Source organism: Chiloscyllium punctatum, chromosome 11 (genome assembly GCF_047496795.1).
Source record: "Chiloscyllium punctatum isolate Juve2018m chromosome 11, sChiPun1.3, whole genome shotgun sequence".
NCBI classification, from domain to species: Eukaryota; Metazoa; Chordata; class Chondrichthyes; order Orectolobiformes; family Hemiscylliidae; genus Chiloscyllium; species Chiloscyllium punctatum.
The window spans coordinates 68,749,376-68,768,271 of NC_092749.1; the positions used below are offsets into that span (position 1 = coordinate 68,749,376).

Sequence of the window (18,896 nt, forward strand, 5' to 3'; positions counted from 1 at the left end):
ATGTTTGCGCCGGTGCAGAATGACGTGAGAGCTGGAGCACTGCATGTCGGGACAGCTCGGCCGCCATGTTGGCGGTGGGTCGGTATTTATGAGATTTCTGGGGAGCTACTGAAATAGTTTCGCCTCCTGACTGGATATATTCTGGAAAGAAAAGAGACTAAACCGATAAATTGGGAGGGTTAGCTGTTTGCCGTGAGGAGATGAAAGAAATGTCAGCGTAAGTGATGGATGCGTGAGTATGAGTCGGGCTGGATTTCCGGCTTTTGCTGTTGGGTTGATCTGTGGCCACAGCTCTTCATGTGGAGGGAGGCTCTGGCCTGTCCTCCTCTTCATAGCTTGGGCCTGAGTCTTTGATGGGAAGATGACAAACCTTTGCGATGTCTGGATGGATTCTGGACATTTTTGTATTCTTCCTTTCACGGGAGTGGAATAGCTGATTAGGCGTCAGCCTCTTCCCGTACCCTCGTTTCCGATACGCCCAGGATAAACTAAGCACTGTTGGCTGTAATATCCAGTTGTTAGTATTTCAACCTATTTAACTTGTTCTGTGGTACTTTTTACATTATGATCATTCACGCAATAAGCACGAGAAAACTTGTGAAGTGTTTTAAACTAATTTTAGCGCAACTCTGGAAATGTAATTTTAATGCTGTAGGCTATATGTTGATTATTTTTGGATGAGTACATTTAACTTTTGATCGCATTTGAAAAAGTATTGTGATATACGCCCTGTGTCTTTTTGGAAACAACATGCTTTCCGGGAAAGCGCATCTAGCTGGTGATTTAAAACAAAAGTTTGAATACCGCCTCTTACGCGCTTATTCCGTTTACGTGGGAAATCTAATCTCATCAATTTTTTTTATCCAAGTACTTTATAACTGCAGACCTTTTCATGCCCAGTGAACAATCATTTTAGAGGACAGAGGTTTTTGATGGACTCTGAAACTCTTCTAAAATATTTGATAAGCCTGTCCAGAAATTCTTGTCTGAGGTTATTGCTTGCATACCGCATTGGAAAAGAAAACGCCTGAAGTCAATTGTATAATGCATCTAACTTTGGATGCTTGAATCTAAAGTCACTGGCACTGGCGCATTAACTTTTTTGATGTTAATGGGGAAGGGGATAAAAGTTGCGCTGGGCATTTTTTGCTTGAATTTTATTCAGATCAAATGAGACCAGCTAGTGTAAGGATTGTACATTATGTAAAAATGCATTCTCCTCACCTGCAACAATTTGTCCAGTTATTTAGTTTTACCATATTAGAGTATGAAACTCTGCAATATGTGTGTGCTAGTAATGCATAAAAATCACTTTTATCTTTGGTAGTAAAGAGGAATTAGACAGTTTTTTTTAAAAAAGCAATAATGTGTGGGGAGATGATGGAGACTTCTATATTTCGATCTGTCCAAATTCCCACGCAGTGGGATCCAGCTTACTTGTTCCGAGATAGATACAAATATGTTCTGAAAATCAAAGTTTGAAACTTCCTATGGTGCGGGTTCCTGCGCTCAGCTGATTGGAGAATGTTGTCTTTGGTATGTGGGAATCCTCCAGGCACACCACATGGCTAGTCCAGCAAAGCTGAGCCTGACAAGCATGCTCTCAGTACCAGGTATGCGGCACCTTTGGAAGAAGTCTGTAAGAAAATTTAAAGTCAGCTTATTTTTAAAATGCATAGGTTGAGAGCTGGTCAGATTAAGTCAATTTCTTTTCACATTTTGTGGAATCTTAACTGGGTCTGTCTCCCAAACCAGAAGTACATAGGACTTCAGTTTATAATTTACTTAGTTTTTGAGCTTCATTAACCTTTGCTAAAAGTTGTCGCTGTTGCAAATTTTTTTAAAAATGTGAAATGTATTTGAGATGTAGCCAAAGTATTCCTTGCTGGAAAAGGATGAAAGTATCCTCCTGTGAGTATGTTGCTTTTGGTAGGTGTTTCTATCATGTTGTTATCTACTGTTTCTAGAAAGAATGTACTACTGCCAAGAGGTCTACTACAATATGTGATTGCAGAACTAACTGAAGGTGCAATTCATAGTTTGAATTTCAGATTAAATAATAACTTGCAGAAAAAATGTTCAGTAGCTAATTCTGTCTGTATCATTGGAATTTTCACAGTCCTGTTAAATGCATTTCTCCTCTGGCTTTGTACTGTTGGTTAGGATTTTGCAGCAGTAATAAAATTGCCAGCACTCATTGTCCTTCCTGCCCTGAAACTGATATGAATGTCTGGCTACATGTATGTGTGGTTGAACCCAGAATAACTACTCTCAGCTTCTTCATTGAACTCACTGGAGTCCGCATGGGCTCCACTTAGTTAGATATTGCTGAACTGATGAGGACATCCAAATTTATAAAAACTGTTGTAGTTACACCTTCGAATGAGCTAGAACTGTGTTTTTAGTGTGTTAACTTCATTAATGTGCAACTTTTCTGGCACTGGAAAAATTACTTGTTGAAAATTAAATTTCTCCAAATTTTTTTTGAAAGAAAAATAATTAAAGATTTAAGCAAAGACCGAGATTGCTGGTAGCAACTGTAAGGAGAAAGAGCGTTAATATTTCAAGTGTGGTGACTCTTCTGTCAGTTCTGATGAAGAGTCATGAATTGAAACATTAACTCTGTTTTCTCACCACACATGCTGGCAAAATATATATTTTTTAAACTGTAGCATCCATAGTTCTTTTAATAAAACGAAGATTTAAGATTTAGTCTTAAGTCATTTTTGAGTAGTTTATGAAGAGATAGACAGGAAAGGAGAAAGTGAGAACTGGAGATCAGAGTCAAGAGTGTGGTGCTGAAAGGCACAGCAGGTCAGGCAGCATCTGAAGAGCAGGCGAATCAACATTTCTGGCCTAAGCCCTTCAGACAGGAAAGTATTTCTCCTATGATAGATAGAGGCGGCTTACTGGTTCCAAAAGGCAAATGAGCAGAAGAAGCCAATTTTCATAGCTGGGTGTGATGGTCTGTTCTATCTGTAGCCACCTTCTCATCTGTTCTTTTTCTCCCAACCTGACTGCAGCATTTAGGAAGCTCTTTGTCCCAGTCTTCCTCTATCTGATGTGGACTGGTCAGCATAGATCACTTCAAACAAGAAAAGATTTTGATTTTGTTTTTTATTTTACCCCTCACTCCCACCGCATCTCTTGAATTTTTTTTTCAAAGTAACGTTTTCCGACATTTGATTTTCAAATGGGTCAAGAGTTCCAACCTTGTGTAGAATGTGTGTTGTAGACACATAATTAACACAGATAACAATTCCACTATATTTTTCATTGTTGCTTGTTATCTTTCTCAATCAAGATTTCCTCCACTGCAAACATAATTGTTTGCATAGCTTGAACATGTCCATGACCTAACTACTGGAAAATCTGACAATTATCTGTAGCAGCTCAGTCCTTTTAAGGTACTGAACAGTCTTCCCACATAGAAGACTTCAAAGGGGGAAAAAAAAGGTTGGGAAGATTCAGAAATACTGTCCATGAGCATCAATGAAGAATGAGTATTCTGCACTTTATAGTATGGCACTGTTGCTACCACAGTAGTTCTGCACAGGGTGCAATGCATGTGAGGATTGTCCAAATTTAGTGTTACAGAAAATGCATAAAACAAATTTATAATGATGTAACACTGAGAAACCTCGCACTGAAGATTTGAGGTCCCGAGAAGAAATCTTTTACCAATGCGTATTGTTAATTGTAATGATCTCCATTAAAAGATGTAAATCTGATTTGGAGAGAAAACTTCAGCAAGATCAGTTAAAAATGTTTTGGCAGTCGCAGGAGCAAATTCTGCTTGTATATTAAGTACTGCCAGAATATAAAATATAAATAGTATGTGACTGCAGAAGCCACACAATAGAGAGTGAAGCATGTTACGTTTAACTTCATTGAGTTTAGCCATATACAGAGTAACCTCTGCCCTTGCTGTAGTGGCCACCAATGCATGGACATTTTCTAATCACCTTTCTGGTTGGTGGCTGGAATTCATAATATGGGGATTCAGTGAGTTTGTTTTATGCTCCAACAGTTTCCCACAAGTTACGTTAGTTGGACATCCAAAGGTTGGATCCATGTAATCGTACCTTGAAAACGAACTGTTTCAATTCATGTTTTGTCTTTGTGGACAGTTTTGCTATATGACTGTTTAGCTCAGTTGATAACAAATGGGACTGTCAATCCGAAGAACATGTAGTTAAATCCCACATTGGGTATGAATGTTTCTTAATAAATATTTTCAAATTATTTTTCTTTCAATAACCTATTTTTCTAAATCATCCTGTTCAGAGATGTTATTACACACCTCAAGAGCAGTCCAGGCATAGTATTCCTACAATTGCATCACAGAAGGGCCACTAAAAAGGAAAGTAAAGCAGACAGAATTGGAATAATAGCGTTATAGAGATGTACAGCATGGAAGCAGACCTTTTGGTCCAACCTGTCCATGCCGATAACTTCTGGTTCTGTTTCAGATTTTCAGCATCCGCAGTTTTTTTTGACATAGCGAAAGACTGTGATACTGGTCGAGGTTGCAACTACACAGGAGGTCCTCTTCATATGTGGCCCCAATAAGCAGCCATCTGCATCTACACTTGAATTATCTTTCCAGTAGTCACAGTTCTATTTTTATGAATAAATAAACGGCTGTTTTGTGATCCTTGGAAATAGACTGTATTTTAAAGTGTATGTCAACGCTTGCGAATGGCAGTGGAGCAGTAATAATTGAAATAAGTAAACTCTTGGGTATGATTCTATCTGTGCAAGTAAGATGTTACTGCTTTTACTCATTAACCTTCAACTTAAGTCCATAGTTTTCAGCATGATTTTGATTTGAGCTGCTGGGATCACTGTACAGTATATAATACTATTTTACTTCCTGTTACAGCAACAGTGTTATGCTGGGGCCTCAGCCTCAGCAGGCTCAGAAGCATTATGGGATCACTTCTCCAATTAGCCTGGCTTATCCCAAAGATGTGGATGATATTTCTGCTCAGAGGTTGATTGAAGCCTTGAAACCATTTGGAGTATTTGAAGAGGAAGAGGAATTAAACCATAGGTGATAATATCGAAATGGTAGTTTTTTGCATATACTAACTTATCGTTTGGATTCTGGTTGAACAGTTTTAATGGTTTCTTTTTTAATATTACAGATTAGTTGTTTTGGGTAAATTGAACAATTTAGTTAAAGAATGGATAGCAGAAATCAGCGAACTTAAGGTAAAAATACTTTTATTGCTTCAACTGAAATATTTTGTGACTTTTAAGTTTTCAATGGATATCTGGGTGGATTGGATACTTGGTATTGTAATAGTACTTCTCAAGGAAGTTATCAAAGAAGTGCTGCAGTAATGCTGTTGTATCTTATTATCCTAGCTGATGATACTATTGGGCAAGTAGGTTTCCAGAAGAAAATTCAAATTCCTGATCATTTGTTTTGGTTCGTATTTTAGTTGGTGGTCAGTCACCAAAATACAGTCAAACAATGCTGCGTGATACATTTTCCATTTAAACACAGTGTAAGTTTTTAAAACAAAAGACAAAAAGAAAACATGTATCAAGATGTAGAATAGTTAGGAAAAAACATTTAAAACATCCAGCAAAACAAAGTTTCACTGCACCTTTGTGATGAAATCCAGGTAAATTACCTGACTGTATCAAATCTAGCTGCTGATTCTCCCCAGTTCCTTCATAGAATAGTACAGCACAGTAACAAGCCGTAGGAGAAAGTCTGGGCAGGTAGGACAATCGGAGGGCGATGCAGAGTTGTTGTATCTGGGCTGAGGTTGGGGGGTGTGTGGTGGGGTGAGAGAGAGAGAAAACTGATGAAGTCAACGCTGATGCCATGTGGTTGGAGATTCCTAAGGCGGAAGATGAGGCATTCTACTTCCAGTCAACAAGTGGCTTGGACTTGGCAGTGGAGGAGGCCCACGACTTGCATGCACTTGGAGTGGGAGGGGGAGTTAAAGTTGTCGGCCACAGGACAATGGGGTTGTTTGGTGTGTGTGTGTGTCCCAGAGATGTTCACTGAAACGTTCTGTGATTTAGCGTTCTGTGTCCCCAATGTAGAGGAAACCAAATTTTGAGCAACAGAACACAACTCGCGGAACGTTTCACTGAACATCTCTGGGGATGTTTGATGCACGCCCCCCCCTGCTCCTCAGATGCTGCCTGACCTGCTGTGTTTTTCTAGTACATACTTTTTGACACAGTAACTGGCCCATTGACCCAGCATGTCTATGCTGAACGTGATGTCATGCTGAACGTGATGCCATTCTAAACTAGTCCCATCTGCTTGCATATGGTCCATATCCCTCTATTTTCTGCCTGATCATGTGTCTGTCTAAATGCCTCTTAAATTTTATTGTCTGCGTCTGCCTACTTCTGCTTTCTACCTGGCAGCATGTTCCAGGCATCTACCACCCTCTAAGAAAAACATTCCTCTCTCGTCGCCTTTTTAAACTTCTTCCCTCTCCCCTTAAACCCATTCCCCCGACTATTTTAGCATTTCCACCCTGGGAAAAAGACTCTAACTATCCACGCTATGCATGCCTCTGATAATTTTATTTTTTTTTGTGTGAAGCCTTATATGGATATTCTTATCTGCAAGTTTCAACTTTTCAATCACCTGCTGACCTCCAATCGAACACTCCTGGTCTGGAACATGCTCAAATTAAACTCCTTTACTGAAGTAACTGTGCTTTCCTTGAACTGTTCTCTCATCCTTTTTTGGTTTTTTTTCAGGAGAGAAACGGTTTTCTTCTGATTCCAGCCTAGTCTTATCTAAAGCTCCCAAAAACGTAGCTCAGTATCAACTACTTCCATTATCTCTCCAGGGGTACCTGCTCTCTGACATATACTGGATTAGGCCCGGAAGTACTATCTGACCTAGATTTTTTATTTACGACACTTCAAAAAAGTAGCCAACTCTGTATGCCAATATTTTCAAAATCAATCAGACACCTTTCATAATTTTCATTTCAAATTTCCTCCATTGAAATAGTGTTTTCTTCTGTCAAATGCTCTACAACTTTGTAAAATTTGATGTTTTGTTTGGTGAAGGTTGTATTTCCCTCAATAGAGGGGGTATTTTCACGCATCAAATTAGATTCAAAAAATGACATAAAAAGGCAGAAAGGCAAGAGGTGAGGATGAAGGCGTCTGCTGAAGACTATAGACTGGTTAAGTGAGAGGGCAAAACTTGACAGATGGTGTTTAATGTGAAAAATGGTCCAGTTATTCACTTTAACAGGAAGAATAGAAGAGCTGACTATTATTTAAATGGAGAAAGACTGTAGAAAACTATGAAACAGAGGGATTTGGGAGTCCATGAATCTCAAAGCATTAGCATTCAAATTTGGTGGGTAGTAGGGAAGGCAAAGGGAATGGAGTATAAAGGTAGGGAGTATTGCTAAAGTTGTACAAGGCATTAGTTAGACCACAGCTAGAATACTGTGAAAAGTTTTATTGACTTTACTGAAATGAACAAGATTCTTAGAGGACATGACAGGGTATTGGAAATGTTATTTTCTCTTATGGGAGAATCCAGGTGCAGAAGTCCTAATCAGAATAAGGGTCAAGAGCAAGAGTAGGTGGAATTTGTTTTTACTGCAGAGGGCTATTGAGGCTGGGTCTTCAAGGCTGAAATAGACAAAATTCTAGTTGATAAGGGAATCAAGAGTTATGGGGAAAAGGCAGAAAAATGGAATTGAGGATTATTATTTTTAACCATGATCATCTTGAATGGCAGAGCAGACTCCATGGGCTGAACAGCCTAGTTTGGCTCTTCTGTCTTATGGCTCTCATGATGAAAGCATAGTTTAGCTTTGATAGCTTACTTGTAAATAGTTTAAGCAGCTGCTGTCACAAAAGTAAGTTTGTTTTCTGCAATTGAGTGCAAGCTTAATTTCAGATATTCAATAAAATTAGTGTTTTCCCTAATGTCATTTACAATAAGGAGCAATGAGGCTGCAGCCTGGTAACTTGAAAGGGCTCTTTTCAATGGGAGCATTTGATTGTTAAATGTTTTTGTATTAAAAGGCTTCTTGTATGATTTATATTTTAGTCAATTTTATTTAAATTACAAAATTAAGTTTCTAAAGCAGACTTCTTAAAGAATTGGAGAGGCCAGTAAAGTTGTAAATTGGTTTAAAAAAAACTATTATTTTGCTGAAATAAACAGTACAGATATATTTGAACTCATCAAAAAGAATATTTAGTTATTGGGTGTGCATAATTCCTGTACCAAGTAGATGGGGATTGAATGTTTGATCTCCTTTTTGAGAATAGAAGTTGTGTTGACTGGTTTTAATTTTCATTCTCAGAATCTACCAGCATCAGTCATCGTAAATGTTGGTGGAAAAATATTTACATTTGGCTCATACAGGCTAGGAGTGCATACAAAAGGTATGCTTCAATTATTTTATCTAATTGATGAAATAGTATAAACTCTTTAATGCAATTGTCAAACTTCCTGACCTGAAAAAAATGTTTGCACTTTTTTGGGTGCCCACGTAACTTGCAGGTGCTGATATTGATGCACTGTGTGTTGCTCCACGTCATGTAGAAAGGAGTGATTTCTTCCAGTCATTCTTTGAAAAACTAAAGCAGCAAGAAGGAATCAAGAACCTGAGGGTAATATATTTCATAAGTACAATATTGACTCTTCCCATAGTATTTTTACGGGCTGTTAGATTGATATGTAAAGTACACAAATGTGTAAGAGTTTTTGCTGAATAATGATAGGAGCTCCTTAATTCGTATGCTTAAATACTCAGCCTTACCATTCTAAATCTTTAGTATATTTGATGTGATTCGTTTGCTTAAAGTTTTGCATGCTCTATATTTGAATTAGAAGTTGAACGTTGCTTTGTCTCTCTGGCAAATTTAGATTCTTTTTATTTAATTGCTGTTTCCATGGACACCATCTCACTCCCTTAAAATCTGTTTTTACACCCCTACCTTAACACAAGTTTACTTTCCACCTCCAGCTTTTTCGGTTATTTCATACATGAATCCCAGAATGGCATCCATATTATGCATTGTTCCTCCATGCTGTTTGTCACACAACTTTGCCACCTTTTTCCTATTCCAATTTTGAAGACAAGCCGTTGGACATGAAACATAAAACTGTTTTTCTCTCCACAGATGTTTCCAAATACTGTAACATTTTCTGTTTTATCTCAAATTGCCAATGTCAATAGTAATTTTGCTTTTATCTTTCCCTATTAACTTGCCTCCATCCTTCATAGGAATTTTATCATGGAAGAGAAATCCTAAGCATCCAAAACTAAACAGCTAGAGTAATAACTCAATTTCTTGCACTGTGTAGTCCTTTCCAGACCCTCTCTTTGCATATTACACTTTTTTTCTCTCTCTCTCTTGCATTCAATTCCATACCACTGAGCACTGCACAGCCACTATCTCTGAACACTGTAGTGATCTTTCTGTAGATTTAAGCACTTATCAGATAAAACTGTAACAAAGCTTTGTCTTTGCTTTGCTTTTTGTCACTCAACTTGTCTTTTTCTGAGTCTGTCATTGTATTTCACTATAAACTTCGGAATTCCTGTTTCCAGCTGGGGCTTGTTGGGGTGGGCAATGCAGAACCTCTGAACTCTGAGCTCGAGCTGAACTTCAAGAATCCCTGTTAAATCACTGAAAAGTTGTTTGCTTCCATCCTCTGCTCAATTGTCACTGTCTTTTAGTTACAAATAATCAAGGTTTCAAAAAAAAGTGTAACTTCACATTTACCCTGGATAAGCCTTTTTCTAAAAGTTATCTGCCCATACATACTATGTCCCTATGTTTATCGGCACTCATCATTTAAAGAGTAAATTGGTGTTCCTCAGTGTCTCAATCAGGGTTTGGCAATATCTTTGGTTGAGTAGATATGTGTTACATGGAAGCAGTCACTCTCTTGGTCCTGATAGATGCCCAGTCTGCCTAGGGATACCTAGGAGAGTAAAGTGTCTCAAAAAGTTGAATAACAGCTGAAGCTGACTCTTTGTTTCATGCTGCTCCTGTGCAGTATTATTATTGGTGATGTTTGTCACTAACTGGTGGCTGCCAAAAAGACCTCTGCCTATTGCACAAATTATTAATGCACTGTATAATTTCTTTGCCAGTGTAATGCACTGTATATCGGCTAATTATCCCAAAGACTAGTGAATCTTATTGCACAGCATACCACTTTTGGCTGATTGCACTTAGCCAAGGTATTTAATGTACCTAACTAGCACACCCTTGCAAAACCTGTAAAATAGGGTCTAATATTATTATGCTTCTGCAGTTAGACAATATTAACTGGATAATCCCGTATGTGCAAAGAATTTCACTGACACGCAATTTAGGATTGAGTCGAATTGTCAGCTTGATGTACTTGTATGTACGAGAAGCCTCATGTAGTAATACACCTACTAAGCCTGGCAGTTATGAATGAAGGCGTATTAAGTGCATATTTTCAATGGGAATGCCTCTGCCAGAGTTCACTTGCCAGTTAATCCGCATTCTTCACTCATGCAGTATAAATGTTTGTTTGCTTTCCCCCTGAATTGGTACTCTTCACAAATGTCCTGTGGGAGATGAAAAGTTTTTGACAAAATGTCTTTTTTTTTTCAGCAGTACTCAAGTTCTGTACTATGAATTTTTTTTTAACATATTGACTATGGATATTGGAACCTGATACAACTTTATTTTCCTTTTGTTTCACAATGATGTTTCATAAATAGATTGAGAACAAATTTCTACTTTAAAATGACCATTTGCCAAAGCAAGACTTTCCCATTTTATTTTTTTTTTACATGCCACTGAACTGAAATTAGTAACTTAAAAATTGATTTCCCCATCCTCTCCACCCTTGTTTACTCATACACCAAAAAAAGTCTTAAAAATAAAGGAGCAGCCTTACCTAGAATTTCATGTTTTTGACCTCCACTCTTGTCTGTACGTAATAGAAAAAATGTGAAGGCTGCCCAGTTGTATTGAGATGTTAGTAATTGTGATTCATGATCCACATCAATCTTCTGTCCTTTTGACTTTGCAGGCTGTTGAAGATGCTTTTGTTCCAGTTATAAAATTCGAACTTGATAATATTGAGGTAAGATTTCCCTTGCTAATATGGTTGCACATATTTGTAAAGAGTACAGTGTACCTTTCTGTTTATATACAAAAATTATAGTCTCAATTGCATCAATGTAATTAAATGTAGGCTATCATTGATCTAAATCTGACTTTCATTTGCTTACATTACAATGCCATTGTGATGGACATCTTTTAACTCTTTCTTTCTTTCTTTCAGATTGATCTTGTATTTGCTAGGCTAGCTTTGCAAACCATTCCAGACAATTTGGACCTCCGCGATGATTCTCGTCTGAAAAACCTTGACATTCGATGTATACGAAGTTTGAATGGTAACTTGATCTTGAATGTTACTTTTCATTGTTCAAATTAATGGGTGTATCTGTTTTGTTCTGGATGTTTCCTAATAAACCGACTAACAAATGTTTCATGACTTCTTTTACTTAACTTCACTAACTTATTTTAGTAGTAAAGTCGCCATAGTCCTAGCAGAACATAAGGCTGCTCTCTTTTTGAGAGATGACTGCTGGTGGTTTAGCCTGAAGGTCACCACTCCTCAGGCAAAGGGAGAGTCTGAGAAGTAGAGTGGCAACCTCAACTGGTGCAGGAATTGAATCCACACTCAGCATCACAAACCAACCAGCTATCCATCCAACTGATCTAAATAAATCAGTACCAAGTCATTCAACATTTAAATAAGGAAGGCTTAAACAAGAGTTCACATCGGTTTTGTAGTATTATGGAGCAGCCAGTTAAAAAATCTGACTCTTTTCATACTTATTACATGAACGCAACATTAACTGGAATGACAGGTCTAGCATATGAGGAACGGCTGAGGATACTGGGATTGTATTCGTTGGAGTTTAGAAGATTAAGGGGAGACTTAATAGAGACGTACAAAATAATACATGGCTTGGAAAAGGTGGATGCTAGGAAATTGTTTCTGTTAGGCGAGGAGACTAGGGCCCGTGGACACAGCCTTAGAATTAGAGGGGGTCATTTCAGAACAGAAATGCGGAGACATTTCTTCAGCCAGAGAGTGGTGGGCCTGTGGAATTCATTGCCACGGAGTGCAGTGGAAGCCGGGACGCTAAATGTCTTCAAGGCCGAGATTGATAGATTCTTGTTGTCTAGAGGAATTAAGGGCTACGGGGAGAACGCTGGTAAGTGGAGCTGAAATGCGCATCAGCCATGATTGAATGGCGGAGTGGACTCGATGGGCCGAATGGCCTTACTTCCACTCCTATGTCTTATGGTCTTATAACTTGGTGTAAATTTTGGATAGTCCAATACCTGATTATGAATATTTGCATTTTGTTTAAGAGTTGCATTTAACACAACTTAAAACATTTTGTGTTTGACAGGTTGCAGGGTTACAGATGAAATTCTTCATTTGGTGCCAAATAAAGAGAATTTCAGATTAACTCTTAGAGCCATTAAGCTGTGGGCAAAAAGTAAGTAGTACAGATACTTTTATTTACTAATTATAATGCATATAGATGTTAAAAGAATGCTGAATGCTATTGTAAAAATCTATTCCAGGACGTGGAATATACTCTAATATGCTTGGATTCCTTGGCGGTGTTTCATGGGCCATGTTGGTAGCAAGAACCTGTCAGTTGTATCCTAATGCAGTTGCATCTACTTTAGTCCACAAGTTTTTTCTAGTCTTTTCCAAATGGTAAGTAAAACTGTTGGGAACTTGCAACAGATGTTATCGCAGAAAGTTATTGTATGTTTTTCTAGTTCTATTTTAGAGGATGAATTGTATAAAATTATTCAAGTATGCATTTTGATGTAAAAGAAAAATGCTGCAGATGTTAGGAATTTGAAATGAAAACAGTGGCAGTATTCAGCTGGTCTGTCAGCATCTGTGGAGAGAGGCACAGAGTTAACGTTTTGTGTTGTGTATATATTAACTCTTCTTTAGAGAACCACGTAGTCAACTCTGTGTTAACTTATTGTTCCTCTGCATAGATACTACCCGGCATGTTGAGCGCTTCCCTGTTCAGTTTCCATGTGTGGAATAGATTACGTGCAGAACACACTAAAGGCAGGACTCCAGGAAAACTCTGAACAAGTGAAAAATTGTCATGTAATAGCAAAAATAGCATTTTTGGCTAATGGTAGTGATATTGAATATATGCATTTAATTTTGATGTCCACAGGTAACACCTATGCTAAAAGTTTATATATAAAGACAACTTGCTTGTTCTGAGCTAATGTGCTAATATTCTAAAGATGTTTTTATTCAATTTGAGCATCCAGGTAACAGAAGAAGTAAATGAAAAAAATCCTCAGTATCCTGTGCTGTATTGTTCTATGTTCTGTAACAACACTGAAAGCAGTATTCCAGTGCAGACATTTGTATTGTCGTTCTATTACCATTTCAACTACACTATTTTTCATTTAGTCTGAAAATCAGTACAGGGAAACCTCTATTATCTAAACGGCATGGTGGATGGGGAGCAGGGAGTATTTTGTTCGGCTAATTGAATGTTCAGATAACAGTTTAACCAAGCATCGGGTCCTTGACATCTTATTCGGGTAATTCGAAATTCGCATAATAGAGGTTGCTCTGTATTGCAATGTCATGACTTTGGAGTAGAAGTTAATGCAAAACTAAACCAAATTCCTGTTAGCTCTTGTTTAATTTGAATATTTGATACACATTTATAACACTTTTAGTGGATTCTGATTAGTTGAGGTGCGCTGGACAAATCAAGGCATGCAGTACAGGACTGCTGTCACCGACTAGAAATCCAAGATGGTGTTAAACCTAACCTTAGCCAGTATTTTGAGGATTCTTTGAACCTCCTAAAAACTTTTGTAAACCTACTTTAAATTGCTCCCACCTATTTTCTAACTGTCAATCTTTAAAATTATATATGGAAGAGTGTGCCCTGGTGCCTGTTGGCATAAAGTGCTCCCTTTAGCAAGAGGGCCAGACAATCTAAAGGGATATTGCCTGGCTGCAATAGAGAGCAGTTACCATCGAGTATGAATTTAATGTTTCACTGTTAGGGCAGAATTGAATCTGAGTGAGTGTTGCCATTTCATTTTTAAGTTAATTCAATCAAATAGTTGTCCTGAATTTTTTTTTTCGCTTTTAGGGAGTGGCCAAACCCAGTATTGCTTAAACAACCAGAGGATAGCAACTTGAACCTGCCAGTTTGGGATCCACGGGTATGATTTAGTATTCAAATTATACCCAATCTGATTTTATGTTTATTATATGTTCTTACATATAACATTTGTGTCACAGGTAAACCCATCTGACAGATATCACCTGATGCCAATAATAACTCCCGCCTACCCACAACAAAATTCCACATTCAATGTGTCCTCGTCAACTCGAACAATAATGATCGAAGAATTCAAGCAAGGTTTACTTTTTAATTTATTGCAGAAAATTGGTTTATTTAGTTTCCTGTAATCTTCCAGATTTTTATTTTAAGTCCAAGCACGTTCTGTATGAAGGAATCTTAAGTCAACAAATTTAATCCTTCTAAAAAGGGTTTGATAATTTGTAACTGTCAACAGCAATATTATTTTGCGCAGTAATGTCACTCATTATTTTAGAAAGTTGACCTAACATTTTACTTTTCAAAAAAAAATCTATTGGTATTGCACTTAACCTTGAGATTCTTAATGAATAATAACAGTATTGTTCACATGTACTTCTTTCTTGGTTCCTTACAGTCAACATTAGGCATGTATGAATTCCCACAGGTTGTTGAGCTTTTTTTTCAGTTTAGTAGCACTGAATACATGAAATAAAATTCTGCAAGTTACGTAATAGTTGTCTTTTTAAGATGCTTTCTATTATTTGTACTATTAAGTTGTGGTTTTATTCCATTTCCATACTAATTTAGCTTTGTATATTCAGGTCTTGCCATTACTGATGAAATACTACAAAGCAAGACAGACTGGTCTAAGCTCTTTGAACCACCCAGCTTCTTCCAAAAATATAAGTAAGTGTATGCATGCTTCACAATGTCACCTACATTCTTCTTTCAATTTGTTTCTGTAGAAATCTATCCCAATTTGGCAAAATATCTATGAGAAACTTTGGATTTTAAACCAATACTGATTAAGTTTTTTTTTCCCCCAATACTAATGTGATGCAACATTGGTCAGGAGCAATTAGTATTCCAGTGTACTGCCAGTACTGGATCCTCTTTGTCATTGTCAAAGGTAGACTGTTGAAACTGTATTTCTATATCCAGCACCTGCTATCCCATGATCAGTATTATTGGGTGTACGTTGTATGTGTATCTACTGCTAATATGGATAGCTATCCTTATTCTATTGGTTCCTAACGAAAGTCATAGTGACCAAACCCTCCTGCCACTTCAATTCTGTAGGGATCATTGGATGTTATTTCACAGGTGCCAAAAATATGAAAATGTTTTCTGTTTTGAGCCACCAGTACATTTTTAGTTCATATTCTCAAAAGTTGAAGATCTCCGAGTTCTATTCTGTACCTACGATATAGTTGTTGTTTCATTCCACATTTTTTTTTCTTCCCGAATCTGTTACATTCTTTTGAACTGTGAAACTACTTTAGATATTTTCTCAATTATTGGCCATTCCCATAAGTGTGTGTGTAATCTGGAGTGCACTCTTTCCTACAGAACATGTAATTACATCTGCTGATCATAATGCAGCATCCCTACTTCATATAGCAACACCCCAATTATGTAATGTATGTTGCCTCGTGAATTCTACATGTAATGAAAAGGGTGCTGAATAAACCCTATATTGAGACAATGAATAAAGCAAAAGTTGTGAAGTGACTTATTTACAACAATTAAAAAGCATATTGTGCTGAACTATGCACTTTGTGAAATGTCTTTTTCTTAATCCAGAATGAAAGTACTCTATTGGGGTGAGGGGAGATTGCAGTTGGATTTTCTAGCTGTGAGGTCATTTTGAGAAGTGAGCTATGACTTGGTATTCTCTGGAGATTAGAGCTGGGTAACCAAAAATAATGACTAATGGGTGAGGCCTCAAAATTCAGCTTCCTGCAGTAGAACAAGTTCACTGAATTGTTGGTGTGAGAAAATAGCAGTACCTTCTATAAGAAGGTGAATTTTCTGTTGAGCAATTTTTAAGAAAAAGGGCTCATAGTGAAGCAATGTGAATGGTTAATGCTGAAGAGCTGAATGTTTTTTGCTTCAGGTGAACAGATTGTGAAATGAGGTGTTGGTAGGTTGGTCAGTTGAAAAACCTCTAGGAAGCTACCACATTAGCATTGTTCTGAACCACTGGTGTCTTATTGATGTTTACACAATACATCCTGGGTGAAATTTGAATGAAATAAAGCTGCTGATGACAGCAGCTCAAAGGCTAAATCTAGTGAGCAAGAATTTGAGAGGTGGCAGTTGAAAGACCATTGATACAACAGTGGTGCCACATATGTTCTGGGAATGTTGCTGGAATAGTTGAAATTTAGCTTGGTATGACTGAGTGTTTAAGGTGAATGTCCTCTGTTTGAATGCTGTTTTGGTTTTACTACATGATTTATTTTTTCTTGAGTTCAACAGTAAAATATTTTAAAGTGAAACGTTGGCTGTTGATTCCTGTCATTTGAAGGTTTAATATCATTGGTTGTTAGTGGGATTGAAATGGAATATTATCTCCAAAAATTAGAATTTAAAGAAAGAATATGACAATTGGAGGCCATTGGGTTTATTAAGTCCATACTGTCTCTGTCGAGCAATTCTTTGAATGTGGTTTAATAATCTTAAATAGTTTTTTTTTTCCTCTTGCGCACCCTTTCTTGTACATAGTTATAAAAAATAAAGGTTCAACTTATAACTTTTTGGGAAACCATCTTTTTGCTTATGACTAGGCTGCTGAATATGTGCTCCGTATCAGTAACTGCCTCATGTTTACTGCTCATTTTGTGTGATAAGAGTGAAGCTCATTTAATGAGTTGGTACCTAATTTTGAAAATTGTAATTAAGGCAGTGTTTATGATTTTGAGTTATTTCAGTGCACTGTTGCTTTTAAGCACTTTGTTTTTTTTGGGAAAAGCAATGAATGCCTCATAGTGCGGTTGTTTTAACTTTTTTATTTTGAAATATTGTTTTCTAATGTTCTTGACTAAACAACATTTGAAATCAATCTTTCTTTGTTTATAGGCACTACATTGTATTAACAGCAAGTGCATCCACTGAAGAACATCACTTAGAATGGTAAATAATCCAGTAAAAAATGACTTACAAGGATACTGTCAATATTGGCACGGTGGGGCAGCACGGTGGCATGGGGTGGCACAGTGGCACAGTGGTTAGCACTGCTGCCTCACAGCGCCAGAGACCCGGGTTCAATTCCTGCCTCAGGCTGTGTGGAGTTTGCACATTCTCCCCATGTCTGTGTGGGTTTCCTCCAGGTGCTCCGGTTTCCTCCCACAGTCCAAAGATGTGCAGGTAGGTGAATTAGAACATGTTAAATTGCCCATAGTTTTAGGTGGATTAGTCAGCAGTAAATATAGGAGGGTGGGTTGCTCTTCGCAGAGTCGGTGTGGACTTGTTGGGCTGAAGGGCCTGTTTCCACACTGTGGGGAATCTTAAAAGAATTGCAAGATCATTATCAATTCAAGTGAAATATCACACAGCTGAGTCTTTCTCTTGAATGTGGTGTAATAAGCTTAAATTTTGGTGATTTTCATAAAGACTGTGGGAGAAGAAAAATCCGGAGATCAAAAGATGATAGTCACTACAAAATGAGATAAGGAGTTCAGAAGAAACTTCTTCTCCTGCAGAGTAATGCTATTGTGGAACAATGTCCCACAGGTTGAGGCAGATGTGATAGATGCAATTAAGGCGAAGTATGATAGGATGTGGTGAAGAGAATGTAAGGTTGCCAGATGGGAAAAGGTTTGGATGAATGCTGAACATTGATACGGCTAGTTGGATCAAATAGCTTATATCTGTGTATTTTATTTTGGAATTTGTTGCTTTAGTTAACTTCCAAAGTAAAAATGTTTTCCTTTTCAGGGTTGGTCTTGTTGAATCAAAAATCCGTGTACTTGTTGGCAACCTTGAGCGAAATGACTACATTAATCTTGCCCATGTAAACCCACAGTCTTTTCCTGGCTTAAAAGAACATCACAATTTGTAAGTTAGGTTTTTCATTGACTTGAATCCTTCATATTTTAAACATGGTAGAGCTGATGTTTAACTGGTTTGAAATTAGCTGGTTAAAATCACCTATAACTTTGTGTACAATTTAACAAATATTGGAATCGATGCATGATGATAGTTGTAAACCTGATCAACCATGGTGTACTACATATGAATTTTTTTTGTAGAAATTTGAAGGAATGTTTTAATCACTAACCCAGTTGCAGCACTCCAATACTGAGACTAATTTGAAGATGCTAAAGTAACTGGCATATTTTTGTTTTAGGTATGTCTATATCCGAGCACAAATCACAGCAGACATAGATGTAATTTGCACTGTTCGAATACAAACGCTCTCTTTTAATTTCAAATTTAATTTTAATCTTTACAGTCAACATAGACTCTTCCTTACGTTGGCTAAGAAAAGTTGATACTTCACTAGTATGTCTGTGCTTTGTACTAATTTGAAATTACTCTGTATCCTAACCACATAGGCACCTTGGAGGTATTAGTTGAGAATGATTTCTGTTAAGTGTTGTATTGAACGTTAAGTGAAAGAAGCCATTGTATTTTCAGTAAATACATGATTTGGTTTAAATGCTTTAGTTATTGCAGATCATATCTGGTAGAAGTTGTTCTTTAATTAAACTTCCAAAAATCTCCACAGTTAATTATTTTAAGCTGCAT

At 37.3% G+C, this 18,896-nt stretch overlaps 1 protein-coding gene across 1 annotated transcript in view; it reads left to right on the top strand.

Moving 5' to 3' along the window:
- Positions 1-46: 46 nt before the first annotated feature.
- The window catches only part of LOC140483070 (poly(A) polymerase gamma-like), a 41,155-nt gene continuing 22,305 nt past the window's right edge, over positions 47-18,896 (top strand). Inside the window, exons 1-14 of the mRNA XM_072580987.1 lie at positions 47-217; positions 4,886-5,056; positions 5,151-5,217; positions 8,322-8,403; positions 8,522-8,631; positions 11,042-11,095; positions 11,297-11,408; positions 12,441-12,530; positions 12,619-12,757; positions 14,190-14,262; positions 14,342-14,462; positions 14,966-15,050; positions 17,226-17,279; positions 18,084-18,203. Of these exons, the coding sequence (XP_072437088.1) occupies positions 201-217; positions 4,886-5,056; positions 5,151-5,217; positions 8,322-8,403; positions 8,522-8,631; positions 11,042-11,095; positions 11,297-11,408; positions 12,441-12,530; positions 12,619-12,757; positions 14,190-14,262; positions 14,342-14,462; positions 14,966-15,050; positions 17,226-17,279; positions 18,084-18,203 (1,295 nt within the window). The 5' untranslated portion in view covers positions 47-200. The remainder of the gene's footprint in view (positions 218-4,885; positions 5,057-5,150; positions 5,218-8,321; positions 8,404-8,521; positions 8,632-11,041; positions 11,096-11,296; positions 11,409-12,440; positions 12,531-12,618; positions 12,758-14,189; positions 14,263-14,341; positions 14,463-14,965; positions 15,051-17,225; positions 17,280-18,083; positions 18,204-18,896) is intronic.